The following is a 15,673-nucleotide window of genomic DNA, read 5'->3' as shown; positions in this document are numbered from 1 at the left end:
CTGTTCCCCACTCTGGTGAATCCCTTCTCCCCCACATCTGGCCTGTATCTCAGCTCTTGTATGCATAAATAAGTAAATCTTAAGGAAAAAAAAAGTTTGTAAAATACCTGAGCAATGCTGTTTAAAAAAAAAAGTCTCCTATACCTAGTTTGTTTTTGTTTGGTCTTACACGCCCTCACATAGGCAAGTGCTTAAAAAACTGGCGGATTGGACAGCCTGATTTAGGGTTAGGCTATGTGGAATCGACCCTTCACACACTCACACACACAAGCACTGCACAAGAAAAAAAATGGGGAACTGTTATATTTTCCCTAGACTGTAACAATAGCTTACCGTTATTATTTTTGTTGATAATAACAGCGGGTTTTTTATTTTTTAAAAGCATTCATAAAGCAGTCGCCTGCCTTGTTTATAAACACGTTATTTGCTATTATTGATCTTAATGATTTTATTACTCTTTTTTTCTTTCAATTGTTATATACTGAGTCCTGACTGCAGAGCACAAGTGTTAGTGCTGGAGGAGACAGAATTATTTTGTTGGCAGAAACAATATGCATGAAAACATTTAACAATTGAGTCAGTAAGATGCATTCTCACTCCTCTAAAAACTGAGTCCAAGAAATTCTTAGAAAATCCAGCGCAAAATTTACTTGCCTCAGAAAAATATGTTATAAGTCACCAGCCACTGTAGCATGAGTTCCATTCCCAGCCTGGGAGCTGACCCATATGGCACAGCAGAACTCACCTATCTCACCACTGCAACCCTCAGCAGTGTATTTCAGTAAAACTGCCTGTTCTGCTCCCCACTCTGTCTCTGGTGAATCCTTTTACCTCCTGAAACTGGCCCGCACCCCAGTTCTTATATGCAGAAATAAAAAAAAAAAATCTTAAAAAAAAAAGAAAAACTAAACAAAGGGTATTTAGTAAATTCACGATTTTGGTTAAATAAAAGCATACATATTTATGATTGTTTTTGCACAGAGTATTTTTGAGAGGCTACAAATGGAACTTTTAATAAATGCCTCTAGAGAATGAAACTTGGGGTTTGTGGGAAGAGTGATGTGTTCATTTTTTATTGTATACCGTTCTCTGTTGTTTAGATTTTTACCATGTGTATACAACTTTACAATCACATTACATTTTTTATTTTTTATTTTAATTTTTTTAAAGATTTATTTATTTATACAAGAACCGGGGTATAGGCCAGATGTGTGGAATGGTGAGAGGCCCCACTAGAGACAGAGTGGGGAATAGAACAGGCAGATTGACGAAATACACTGCCCAGAGGAGCAGTGGGCGAGACAGGAGAGGTCTGTGCACCATGTGGGCTTCCTGCCAGAGGCTGAGGACAGCTTCACAGCGCTGCGCTCAACCGCCTGCACCACCAGGGGAGGCCCACATTACATTTTTTAAAGAATAATTAAAGTAGCACACTTCTCTTCTGACAGCAAAAACAGATCATTTCTAAAATTTGTCCCTTTAGTTCATCATTCTCTCCTTTACCCCTGACTGGCATTATGAAAAGTATTTGATGTTCTTCAGTAATGAGTGTATCACTTGAAGTTTCTCGTCTCCAAGTTTCAAATAGAGTTAAAATCACTTCAAGGAAGTTTCACAGTTTATTTTATTTATTTATTTTAAAGATTTATTTATTTGTTTATTTATACAGGCACTGGGTATAGTCAGAAACATGGGTGGGTGAGAGGATTCACCAGAGCCAGAGCTGGGAACAGAACAGGCAGACTGACGAAATACACTGCTGAGGGGAGCAGCGGGCGCAGTAGGAGAGGTCATGTGGGAGCCCCGCCGGTGGCAGGGGATCAAACCAGTGCTGCAGAGGCTGTGGGCAGCTTTGCAGCCCAGCGCTCAACCACTGCGCCACCAGGGGAGGCCCTAGTGTCACAGTTTAAATCTGATATAGTAGCTTATCAAAAACAACTTTTTAAAAATATTCATTAATAATAATATAGACAGGATTACTTTAAAAAGTTCGCATTTTCTAATAGATATATATGTGAACTCAGGGCACATAGGATATTATTTTCTTATAAGCTATCAGAATCTATTGTCTACACTTACACATGTAAATCTCATTAGTAAATTAATACACTTGGCCTTCAGTCCTTTTTTATTTAGTGAATGGTTTGGAAAACCTCTTACTTCCCTAGATTTTTGCAGCAAAAAAATGAGGTAGAACTGCCAGTTAGCTATAATATCCATATGCTTGTATTTTCCCTTGCTTACTACTAAGTATGTCAAAATAGAGTTAATAGAGGAGAAAAGTAAATGACCCTAGTCATAAATGCATGACTTTCATAAGGTCTCTTCACCTCAGGCAAGATTATTTTAAAACATAATATTGACATTAAGATAATCATAGTGTTTATGCCTCTCATCAAGATTGAAGTTCCAAATCTGTGAAAAATATGTTAAATTGTCAGAAAATAGAGCACTGATCTGAATGAAAGTTGATCCTCAAACACTTGAAGTACATGAACTTTACGGAGATAATTTTGGTGAAAATTACCTAAATAACTTATGATATCTGCCCAGATCTACAATAATGAGCAGCTTTAATGTCCATGTGCAGCATTAGGCTTCTCCTTTTCTGTTTAAAAATGTAACTTTCATATTAAGCAAATGACTGTTTAAGTCCTGTGACAAATTCTAAATGAAATGGAAAGTTATTGAAAAGATTTGAACTGAGCAATGGGACCTAAGAGAAATTATTTGAGCTGACCAATGGGACCTAAAGAGAAGTCAGCTAGGGTATTTCAGCAAATATTTTCCTCTGACAAAAAGATAGAGATAGGAAGAAACAGATATTCTTCACAGAATTGCTGCAGTCTCCTTGCTACCCAAGGAGGGCTTGCACTTAATGTTTCTTCCACAAAGTCAAAAGAAACCAAGTAACTTAAAGTTACCAAATAGGCACTGAATTAACCAATCAGGAGTCAGTCTAGCTTAAGCTTCTTGTTATATGAAATAATACTTTTTTTTTTTTTTGCTGTTCAAAAAGTTATTCAAGAATAAAGATTGAGAATGTGGAGGTAGTTGAAAAATTAAAACTAAGGTTAAATTATGATGTCATTCATACCTCAATTATGTCCTGAAACTAACACCCCATTAAATTTAGAGCATACTCTAAATTTAGAATTTTGAATGGTTTTGAGTGATTCTTCTACAATATCTTCCTGTACACGTGCATGAGAAGTTCTATGTCAAATGGTATTCTGGTAAATAGGCTCTTTAAAAAGATCCCTAATTTGCAATACTTGCAAATTTTTATAATACAAATACTCTCATCATGGCTTATTTCAAGCTACTAGTTATTTAACAACTGACTCACGAAATACCTAAACGCTTGAATACTTAACAGTTGACTCTCATAGCAAGCCATTGTTCCTAGAAGCTAAATTGCGGAATTGAAGTATAACTCCGCCTTCATACTTAATAAAATCCAATTATTGTCCAAGTGGTTGTAGCATAACCTTGTCATAATTTGCTCTTTTCAGAATTTAAACATGTTTGCCAATCTGATAAATATGAAATGGCATTCCTTATTATTTCAGTTTGCATTTGCCATTAAAAAGATAATTTACATATGCTTTGTTTTTTCCTTAAAATTTTTTTCCTTGCCGTTATGGGCATTGACCTCAGGCTAATTATTTCAATTGCCTGCCTCCCCTGCTTCTTGTGGCATCCTGTGATAGTCAGGACAGGCTCACCCAGAGCTATTCCTGCCCCTTTTTGTCTTCATTTCTGCACTTCAGAGGTTGAAAGCTGAAGTATTATATGTTCTAAAACTCATTTGCAGATAGGATTTTGGGTGTGAGGTAGCTCCTGCCAATCAAATGCATTTGGGCAAAACCTAAATTCTAAATTGAGATGTTGGGGAAGAAAAGCAGGTTACCAGGTATCCATTTTGCTGACTTACATGCAAAAAAGCCAGCGTGCTCCTGGAGTCAGTCACTGTGGGGCAGCTTTCCATCTGGCAGAGTCTGGATCTGGGAAGAGCATTCAGCTGCTTTGACAACCCTATTCCATGGAAGGACTTTAGAAATCGTTACTATAAACCCAGCCTGGGTTTGTTTCATCCCAATGATTCTGGTAGTTATTCATACCCTGCAATAACCCTCTTTCTTTTCAAACTATCTGGATCAGCTACCTTAACCAAAAACAGAGTGATGTACCTTCCATACACCTATGGGTGTCCATGTGATCCAGTTCCAATCAGTGAGAAATAAGTAGAAACCTTGGATCCTGATAAATTTATGAAGCTATCTACTAGTTCTAGGCTGCCTACTTGTGGATTTCTTTCACATGAGAAGAAATTTAATTTATTTAAGCCACTGTGATTGAATCTTTTTTTCTGTCAACTGAATGACATTCCTAACTCATAGTAAGCAATGAACAATGAATGCCATCGTGTATCAGTGTGTGTGTGTGAATGTTTTCTACAAATTAAAGAGTAAACTATGTAGTAAAGGATAAAGGCAGTGATAGGCTTTTTAAATTTATATTATTTAAATGAATTTAGGTATCTTTTTGTAAAGATATTGATTATTGGATTTGTTATGAACTGCTTATTCATACCACTTGTGGAACTTTCTGTCAAATTCCTGGTCTTTTTTTTTTTTTTTTTGCTAAGATTTATTCATTTATGCATACAAGAACTGGGGCATAGGCCAGAGGTGCAGGGGGTGAGGATATTCACCAGAGACAGAGTGGGGAGCAGAATAGGCAGATCGACTGAAATACACTGCTGAGGGAAGCAGCTGGAGAGACAGGAGAAGTCTGCTGCGCCATGTGGGTAGCTCCCTGGCAGGGGGATGGAACTCATGCTACAGTGGCTGTGGATAGCTTCAAAGTGCTGCGACTTAATCCCTTGTGCCACCAGGGAGGCCCCCCAACTGGACTTTTAAACTCTGAATACCACAGGCCTGGCTCTCTTGCATTTTCAACTCCGACTTGCACACTGGTACTCCTGGGAAGACAGATGGCATGTAGTTTATGTGCTGGACATTAGTCACTCTCCTTTCTATTTTGACTCCTCTTATAAATAAGCCTTCCTTTTATTTACTTCCTTCAGCCTCTCTGCTTCTGGGTCTTGTTCTGAGTTCTTAAGCACATGGCTGAGGACTCACAAACACCCCCCTTTGTTATTTCTGGGATTCCCCATTAACAACTGCTGAGAATCTGCTTGCTACTTACAACCTCCCATTTCAGGGCGGCCTATTCTCCCTGATACCTGACATCTTTACAGTAGTGCATGACAAAGTTGTACTCAGGGATCCCAAACTGTTAAGTGGGTCTAATGGTTCCTGAGACCCAGTGTGGCTGTCCTGTCAAGCTGGTGTGGTCTAGCCTTAGCAACATTGTTCTGGTCTTGTCCTGAAATCAAGTCTTCTTTCAAGACAAACTCTCCTGTATGTCTCAGAACATTGCACTTATCACTTGACTGGACACTGGTGGAACTGGTTTCCTGTTTCTGAAAGGAGAATCTGGAAATGGCTTCCCATTTCCCACCTAACTTCCTTCTCTTGACTCTGTTTCTGCAACTGCACAGCACTTTTTTCACTTGGTTATAGTTCACGTTCAAGATGACTCCAACATAGGGGAACATATGTGCTACACACAGAATAGAAGCAATAGATAGATTATTTTAAAAGTTTTCACCCCATGATACATCCAATTAAGATGCTATAATAGCACACTTTTAAAATTATTTGAGTGATTTCAGAACTTATTTGAAAATAAGAATGTTTAAAATCAATTCTTATTTAGACCTCACATTGTTTTCAATGGCTTCCAGTTTTCAATGACCATAAAAATGGAGACAAGTGATTTAGTCCATCTGCAGAGCTCCCCACAGACATATTTCTTGGTTCTGAGAGGGCAGGAATGCATGAATTTCTTCAGTAACATTCATGTGCACAGGAAATGACTATTGACATAATCTTTAAGTCCAATAGTTAAAATTATTCTTCAGTTTATAATTTAAAAGCTTTTGACAGCTAAATGCTATGGTATAATTTATAATGAAAGCGTTTGAGTGATTGAGATATATTTTACTGAGCTGGTTTCTCTTATGAGTTGAAACTAAGACTTATGTAAACATAGAAAGGGAAACCCTTCCCGGGTTTGTATAGTTAGGCAAGAATACTTAATGTCCCTCATTCCCAAATGTGCTGCAATACCATCTGTGCCATACTCAAAGTTAATAGGAAGCAAATCTATAGAATTTAAGGGTAATTTTTTCCCCAAGTAAAATAGTTGCATATAAGACCACCAACTATCAGCTTGTAAAGTACATATAATTTTCTTTGAGATATACAATTTTATATTTCCTTAGTACTCTTTTTTAAAAGTTTGGGAATATTAGTATTTGGAATTACAGTAACAACAAATGCAGAATTAAAACAAAATCAGAAGTATGTACCATTGAGAAAGACACTACAAGTTGCAAATTATCAGGGAAACTAGATATTACATCCTGTAGCAATGATTAAATATAGTAATAATCTGTCACCTGATTAAGATGGAATCGCCAATGCTGGAAGATTTGAATTTTATAACTTCATATTTTCAAAGAAAATAAGAGATCGATTTGATTTCCAATAATACATACTTTAGTCATGAAGACCATTTAAATCAAGTCATGTTCTCAAAATACTTAATATATAAATTTGGGTCAGAAGCAATCTTCTTGAGATATTTAGGGGCCCGTCAAGGCCCTACCAGTTGAGTGGTGGGACACACTGGCTTTATTGGAGGCGCCAGCAGTGGAGCCCCTTGGCTCCTGGCTTGGGGCCTCAGGGATGAGCAGTGGGCCCTGTTAAGGCAGCTGCACACTGCAGTTCCCCGGAGCCACAGGCAGTGAGGCCTGCAAGGTGTGCCAGGCCAATATGGCAGGTTCGCAGCAGCAGCACACCCTGCAGTCGCTGGGATCTATGTCCCAGCACTGCTGCAAGGCCCTTGAGATTGTCAAACCTGGCCTTGTGGAGGAGCCCCAGGTGCAGTGTACCTCTGGTCTCACTGAGACCAACTCCAGCTGTGGTTCCTCAGTGCCCTCAGGCACATGAGCTTACTCTGACCTGAGTGTAGGCTTATCTAGGCAAGGGCTGGGCTTTTCCTTTTTGTATCTGGCTCCAAGATCATATATGAAAAAACAGATTCAAACTCTCCAGCTGTCATTCAAACCTTAAGTTAATTATGTGAATTGAAAATGGAAGCAAGATGACTGGTGCTAACAATTACCAATAACACATGCTTAATACTGAATAATGGTCCTATGAGCCTGGAAGGGTGGTGGACCCAGAAGGGCATAAAAGGCAGAGCAAGAGCCAACTCAACTCACTTGGCATCCAGCCTCTAAACAGAGAGGAAGCACTCAGCAGCCAGCCTCTGCAGAATGAAGAAGTGTTCAGCAGATGACCTCTGTGGGATTCAGCAGAATTTTGCATTGTAGACTTCCAGACCTCAGGTCTCTGTAGACCTTCACAGAGATGTGGCTGCTGCACCTGCCTCCAGCCTTGCCTTCTACATTGCTTGAGAGGAGCGCCACTAGCTTTGGCCTGGTGTCTCAAAGAGCTCTTGGCTGTTGGTTCATACTAACAGCTCATAAAAAGCTGTAGCACTAGTGTCTTTGACATCACCTCCCAGTGATTGGTGCTGACCAGCACTATTTTTTTTTTTTTAAGATTTATTTATTTATGTATACAAGCACTGGGTACAGTCAGAAGCGCAGGAGGGTGAGAGAATTCATCAGAGCCAGAGCACGGAACAGAACAGACAGACTGACAAAATACACTGCTGAGGGGAGCAGCGGGCCAGACAGGAGAGGTCTGTTGTGCCATGTGGGACCCTCGCCGGTGGTCAGGGATCGAACCGGTGCTGCAGAGGCCGCGGGCAGCTTCGCAGCCCAGCGCTCAACCGCTGCGCCACCAGGGGAGGCCCCCCAGCACTATTTTTTTTTTAAAGATTTATTTATTTATACAAGAACGGGGGGTACAGGCTAGATATGCGGAAGGGTGAGAGGATTCGCCAGAGACAGCGGGGAACAGAACAGACAGACTGACGAAATACACTGCTGAGGGGAGTAGCGGACGAGACAGGAGAGGTCTGCCACGCCATGTGGGACGCTCGCAGGCTGCCAGCGATCCAACCGGCGCTGCAGAGGCTGTGGACAGCCTCACAGCGCAGTGCTCAACCGCCTGAGCCACCAGGGGAGGCCCAAGCACTATTAAGAGACTGGCACTCTATCTGGCCAACTTTGAGATCTCTCCACCACCTCTCATTCTCTGGCACAGTTTCCTGATGATGTTGGAAGAAAACAACTTTTATAAAATTTTGGCATCAAATTTAGTGTACACCGTTCATTTTCAGGTAATTTTAAAGAGTGTCTATTTCATTCCTTTAGATAAAAGATTGTTCTTAGCATGTTTTATGCCAGTAACTTATAAGTGAATGGCTGAATCATTTCATTTTACTTTTTATTCCTTTCAGTGTTTATATGAGTGGGTAAATATATTCACACATATTTAAATATACAAACATTTTTCTACATATTAATAGTAGAAATCTTTCATTATATGCCTTTTATTTATTTTATTGTAAAACCATGCTTTGGTCACATTACAAGGAATACATTCACATTAAAGTAATAAAAATTACCAATTACCAGACAGGAGCCAAAACATGATCATGTTCAGCTGGATTAACTGAATGATAGTTTTTGCCTTCAAATAGTCTTTTATTTCATTTCACTGCAAAAACTGGAAGAAAACCAAAGCAAGGAGAAAACAAAACGGTAGTTTAATAGCTACATTAATTCAACCAAATCCATTAATATTCCTTTTTTTTTTTTTAAGATTTATTTATTTATACAAGAACTGGGTACAGGCCAGATGTGTGGGAGGGTGAGAGGATTCACCAGAGACAGAGCAGGAAACAGAACAGGCAGACTGAAGAAATACACTGCTGAGGGGAGCAGCGGGCAAGACAGGAGAGGTCTGCCTCACCATGTGGGCATCTCCTTGGCTGGCGGGGATCAAACCAGCACTGCAGAGGCTGCGGACAGCTTCAAAGCGCTGCGCTCAACTGCCTGCGCCACCAGGGAGGCCCTAATATTCATTTTTATTTGCTAATCTTGAATCAAAGTTAGCAACTTTAAACTGGGATATTGAGAAATAAATGAACATTATAGTGGGAAAATGGAATAAAGATTGAGAAGGAAAATGAGAAAAGGATATGTATTATAGAATCTAAATCAGCAACAAAAGAGACTGATGATTTTTAAGGTGTCTCTATTGTATGTTGTTGTTTTGAGAATCAGTGTGTTCCTGATAAATATCTCTATTTCTCAGCTCTTATCGCCAGGCTCCTGTTGAAAATTTGAAGCCATTGGCACAATCAGGCAGACCAGAGACTCCCCAGTATTTGACGTGCAGTGTAGTAGGAAAGGCCCATAGGAGAAAGATTTACCTTCTAGGTCAAAATGGGGTTGCAGGTCCAAATGGAGGCAGATTCAAGGAGGTTGGCTTTTGCCTGATTTATCTCAGGGTAGGTATTCTGCTTCTTCTGACCCCATCATAATGCAGATAGGTATCACAATTCTCAAATCAGAAAGGCTTTCTCCAATTTCATAATTGTCAGGTAGGTATACTGTGAATAGCAACTGAGAAGGGGAGGAGTCATCTAGCCAAGGTTGTAACTGTGAGGGTGAGTAACTAGAGCTTACTCAAGTCCCTCAGAAGGCATGAATATGCCCCTTTCTTTAGGGTGGCAGTAGCTGCACCTGCTTACTTATCCATTAATAAGTTGAGAAAAGGTGTGGGGTAGATGTGAAGAGATCAGGGAGGAAGTGACAAACCCTGTGCCCAGTGAACCCAACTCCTGTGAAAGCAGGCTTTGGGGATATCTAATGCCTTCTACAATTTGGAAATATAAGATATTTACTAAATGTCTACGAAAGTAGTCAAGCCCTGTCCATGAAGGAAGCCACTTTTAATACTCCTTACAAGTTTGTGAAGAGGGACAAATAATTATAGAAGTGACTGCATCTTCATATTACTTTTCCACACATAGTCAGCTAAAATTGAACCAGTGATCTCACCTTCCAACTGAAATGGCTTTTGAGGGCAACACTATGCACAAACTTCTTCACAAAAATGGAATGTTGGTATATTATAAACACAGCTTTTATCTTTACCTGGGAGGGTTATATTGACAGACTTCAGCTCTTCAGTTTGTAAAAGATGCACTACAGAAACTGTTTGTATTCTTTATATAGATACATATACACATACATACACACAATTTGCTTTAGTGTGTCTTCTGCTCTTTTTTGACAGTGTCTGTTGCACTATACAGTAGTGACTATCTCTCACACTTAGTAGATAAGCTATGAATTTTATATAAGAGTGATTATTTTATTCTACATTTATTTAGGTTTGACGGATAAATCTAAACATCCAACTATGGATTAATATGTAATTTTCAGAAATGTTTCTTATGTCTGATGTAATAAATATAGAATTATTTCATACCATTTTAAAACAATAAACACCACTTTCTACCAGTTCCTATCAAAGGAAAGCCTAAGGTTGGGAGTCTGAAGGAGTACTGCCATGATTTGGTTTTTCTCCAGAGACAGAGTGCTTCAGAAATTGACCAGTAGCACCAATATATAATCTTGATCTCATGGGCCATTTCTGAAAAAGAATTATTTAAACAAAAACCCAAAGTTAGTATCTATGATAGATATCACAGTCTATAATAGTAAAATTAAATATTCCAAATACTTCTGCAAATGCAATATAATGAAGCTAGTAACAATTGTGATTATCGATATGAAGTCTAAAGGATAACATGAAAAAATTTTTATTAACAAAATTAATAATCAAAACATTATTACTAAGAAAATTATTATTAATAAAAAATACGCAGACTTTGACTTATAATTGTTTTTGTGCATGTGAACAAGAATGGCAAGAACTATGGAGACTAAATAAAGTGTAAGGAAATATAACTTCTGATAATATTTTAATTTCAAATTAAACTTGAAACAAAATTAAGCATAAAACAAGATCCATGGCTTTAAAAGTATTTAAAAAATTATACATGCTAAATATCATATGTCTACACTTCTTAAAGAATTACAGTGAAAAGTAACTAATTCAAAAGCTCTAAGTATTTTATCTGAATAAAATTAACATCTGGAAGTTGCAATTATTAGAATGTTTGGTGCTACATAGATTGAACATCAGATTAAATGTCTAGATGTAGTGGCATCACACAGCTCCAATTTTTCAGTTAATCATCACATATGTATTACGATTATGACTTTTCTAAACTCACCTTTAAAATGAACAACCTCGGATCTCACTGGTGGTGCAGGGATTAAGTCTCAGAGCTATCAAGCTATAGTCAGGCACTGGATCTGCCTGTTCTGCTTCCCACTCTGTCTCTGGTGAATCCTCTCACTCCCCCACCCTCTCCCACCTCTGGCCTACACTACAGTTCTTGTATGCATAAATAAATAAAATCAATCTTAAAATCTTAAAAACCACAACACCTCAAACAATATAATTGATTGCCATGGTGATGAAAAAACATCACATTGGGTAGATAAAAGAGGTCTATCTCTGAATGGACCTCCTTTTTTTTTTTTTTGGAGCGGGGGTCATAGAATCGGCTTAGTTCTATAGTCTTTGTAATACTAACCAAAGAATTACTACTTCTGCTATACAAAAATAAGTTTTTAGACTAAAAAGTACAACTCCCAAAAGCTTTCATGTGCAGCACACTGTCTTCATAATGGACATTCATGGGCAGACAGTACAACTCCCAAATGCTTTCATGTGCAGGACACTGTCTTCATAATGGACATTCATGGGCAGTGTGTTGGGTACAACCATGTAATGTTCTTAAATGCCTCATAAATAATCCGCAAAGCTCACAGATAGAAGTATTAATAGGCCAAAGACTATAGGATCTGTATTCTTATCCCATGCTGTATTAAAATCCCATGGGGAGTTTTTAAAAAATACTGATGATCAAGTCATAATCCAGACCAGTCCTATCAGAATGGACCTCTTCTGCAGAAGTAAAGAGTAAGGTAGAAAAAAAAAAAAAAAAGAGTAAGGTAGAGTCAGATATTATCTGGAACAATATATAGACCTATATTGTCCTTCTAAATCCGTTTACTGTAACTGAAATGGGATACCAGATGTAAAATATAGCTGTAAAGAATAGTAATGTGGTATTATCTGAAAAGTTTCTTTTCTCAGCAACCAATAAAAATCCCATATTTATGCCTTCAGATGTGCTAGATGAACTTGTTCCCATGTACCCAGGTCACTTAAGAATTCTAAATTTAGATTATTCTAACTGGGAAGCTATACTTTAAACATAGATAAAACAAAGTTTGTGTTACTTAAAATTTAAAATGGTCCACTAATAATCTTCTAATAAACAACCCTGTGGTTTACATATGATAAGTAATAAGACTGATAGTGTGCTACTTATTTATGCAAACCCATTTCATGTTGTTGTTTTTTAATTCACAGATATGCATTCTTATATATTCTGGGTGTATCACTCTCACTGGTGGTGCCCTTGGAAGTCCTGCTACAGGTTTGTTATTTGAAGTATTTTAGATATTGGCCTTGGTGCTCAGAATAATGCAGAATTTAATTTGTGTTCTCTTATTCACATGTTGATGTTTTAAACCTCAATGTCATGGTATGAGCTCCTCATGATATGATTAGAGACTTTAAAAAGGAAAAGAGAGCTCTTTTTTTTTTTTTTGGAGAAAGAGAAGTTGGTAAGAGAGCCCTCACCAGGAATCAAATTGGAAATTGGTCAGCACTTGAACTTTCCAGATCTTGAGAACAGTAAGAAAATAAATTTCTGTTGTTTTAGTCACCCAGTCTTTGTTATTTTGTTATTGAAGCCTGAGTAGACTAATACATGTAGTGTATATGTGGGGAGAGATCGTCTATTTCAAGTGCAGACTTGTTTGTAATATCAAACAAACACAGTGCTTTGCACATAATAAAAGCATAGTAAATGGTTTTAAAACAGACAAGTCACTTGTTTAACCATCATCAATTTCACTGTTAAGAGTTGATGTTTTGGGGCCTCCCCGGTGGCGCAGCAGTTGAGCGCTGGGTTGCGAAGCTGCCCACAGCCTCTGCAGCGCCGGTTCGATCCCTGGCTGCTCCCTGGCCACCAGAGGAGGGTCCCACATGGCGCGACAGACCTCTCCTGCCACACCCGCTCTTCCCCTCAGAAGTGTACTTTGGTCCTTCTGCCTGCTCTGCTCCCCGCTCTGGCTCTGGTGAATTCTCTCACCCTCCCACGCTTCTGACTGTACCCAGTGCTTGTATAAATAAATAAATAAATCTTTAAAAAAAAAAAAAAGAGTTGATGTTTTGGCTTTATTTATTTTAAAACAAAAATAGCTGGTTCTGAAGACAAATGAAATTTATTTTTCTTAAAGGAGTTATATCAAAAATATTTTGCATCTGAAATCAAGTGAAAAAAAAAACACTTGTTAAGGATATTGTTACATGAAAATTGTGGGTTTAACATTACTTATTTAAAAAAAAAACGTAAGAAACAACTTGGTGAAAAACAACTTGATTTCAACATGGTAAAAAACAACTTGATTTCTCATCTGAATTATATAATCCATATAAAGGCATATAACGGATGCTTTTGTATTAAAGTCAACTTGATGTTAAGATAAACTTTCTTAGTGTTTATGAGAAATGTCAAATTGAAATAAATCTAATATTAATGATATATTTGAATAGCAATCAAATGAACACTGTAATACAAGACCCCTTAATTAATAATGAATGACACTTCAGCTGAGATTATATTATATAATTCAGGAATGGGATCAATCATAATTACAAATGAATGATACAGTATTTTATGTTCTTATATTTAGTATCTGAAGGAGTTTGAGTCTACCATGTTGATTATATCTGTAAATTTTGTTAAAATTGACAGAACTTTAAGTTCAGTTAATATTAGAGAGAATGCTTTACCACATTTCAATAATGATTATTCAAAAATTCATGCAACACCAATTTATTGTACTTAAGGCTAAATCTTAATTTTGTATTTGTGTGTGTTTTGGCAAAATGCTTCAGAATGGTGGGACCAAAAAACTGAAAATAGAGAAGATGATGCATTTTGAGCAGAAAGCCGGGTTAAATTACACAAAATAATTGTTAAGCATTCCCAGACCCAAAAAATAATTGCCAAATCATACAGACTTGGCATACTTCAGATATGGGGAAAATCTGTATCACATTAAACAAAATCCCTGACCATTCTATCAATATATAATGTAAAAAAAAAGTATTCAAGATGCATTCTCTAGGCTAATTTTGTACATTACAGAATTTGGATATAGTATTTAATTGGCTCATTCAACATAGATGCCAATCTGTTATGAAAATTACAAAAATACAATATAGTTTTTCTAATATTCTTGGTGTCTAATTTATGATAACTTTTATTAGAAGGGATGGAACAGTTACTTCTTGAAATGCAAAATAGTCTTATTTCCTTCTTACCAATTTCACAAAAAAATTCTCAGCAATGCATTGGTGAAGGAAACTCTATGGGGACTACACCTGAGGGGGGGGGGGAGCAAATATTGTTTAAAAATGAACAATGATGTAAAAAATGAAAAAAAATTAAAAAGGCAAGAATTGGCCAGCGACTTTGAATACACACACACGCACACACACACGCACACACACAGACACACACACACTCTCTCAGCAGTGCTTTCCTGGATTACTTAGGGATGGATAATTCCATGACCCCAATTAATTCTTGCAATTTTTCAAGCATTTGATAAAAACCACGTGAATTAAAAACAATCACAAACTCTCAGAGGCCTATAGATGTTAACTAGACACTAAAAATTACCAGGAAGGGCAACCAAGCATCCCACCAGGCACCTTGAGAAACATCTCACTTAGGAAGGACATCCAGCAGCTTGTACTAGAAAGGGCATGAGGCACCCCTCCCTAAATCGCCTCAAGTTTAAATCCACTACCTGCGAACTGTTAAGGACTAGCTTCTTGCAACGGGTACCTCGCTACCAGCACCCTCTACGGTCAAGGTGTCTCTGTTGATGTTTCATCCTGAGAGTGGGATGAGAGCTTGGTGGCACCCGCCCAGGTGGTGGCGAACCCAGCAGATCAAGGTGCCTCTCCCCCTGGCCATCTCCGTGGCGCTCCCTGTCGGCCTACCTTCACCGGGTGCAGGTACCCATCTCCGCGAAGGGCGCCTAGCCCGGGTTCCGCCGCGGCCTCGGCGTCGTCCTGCAGACTGCGGGTGAGGTGCGCGATGTAGGTGGTGGCCAGCAGCAGCACGTCGAGCTTGGACAGCTTGGTGTCAGGGGGCACGGACGGCAGCGTGCGCTGCAGCTCCAGGAAGGCGTGACGCAGGGTCTGCACGCGGCTGCGCTCCCGCGCCGCGTTGGCGGCGGCAGGTCGCCCCGCGCCGGAGCGCGGACAGGCGCCGGAGCCTGCGAGACCCGGACCGGCCCCCCGGGGCTCGTGTCGCCGGAGGCGGCGGCCGGGGGCACGGACTCGCGGCTGGCGGTCAGAGGGCTGCCGGCAGAGCCGTCGCGGTTCAT

The 15,673-nt window shown here is 38.9% G+C and overlaps 1 protein-coding gene across 1 annotated transcript; it reads right to left on the bottom strand.

Moving 5' to 3' along the window:
• Positions 1–8,602: 8,602 nt before the first annotated feature.
• TCF24 (transcription factor 24) lies at positions 8,603–15,673 on the bottom strand. Its single transcript, XM_037506390.2, is given in 3 exon segments — positions 8,603–10,715; positions 15,285–15,583; positions 15,586–15,673. Coding segments are annotated over 3 exon segments (501 nt in total). The 3' UTR covers positions 8,603–10,601.

This window comes from Talpa occidentalis, unplaced genomic scaffold (assembly GCF_014898055.3).
Source record: "Talpa occidentalis isolate TD23 unplaced genomic scaffold, MPIMG_talOcc4v2.1, whole genome shotgun sequence".
In the NCBI taxonomy this organism is placed as follows: Eukaryota; Metazoa; Chordata; class Mammalia; order Eulipotyphla; family Talpidae; genus Talpa; species Talpa occidentalis.
This window is presented reverse-complemented; position numbering and strand designations above follow the sequence as displayed.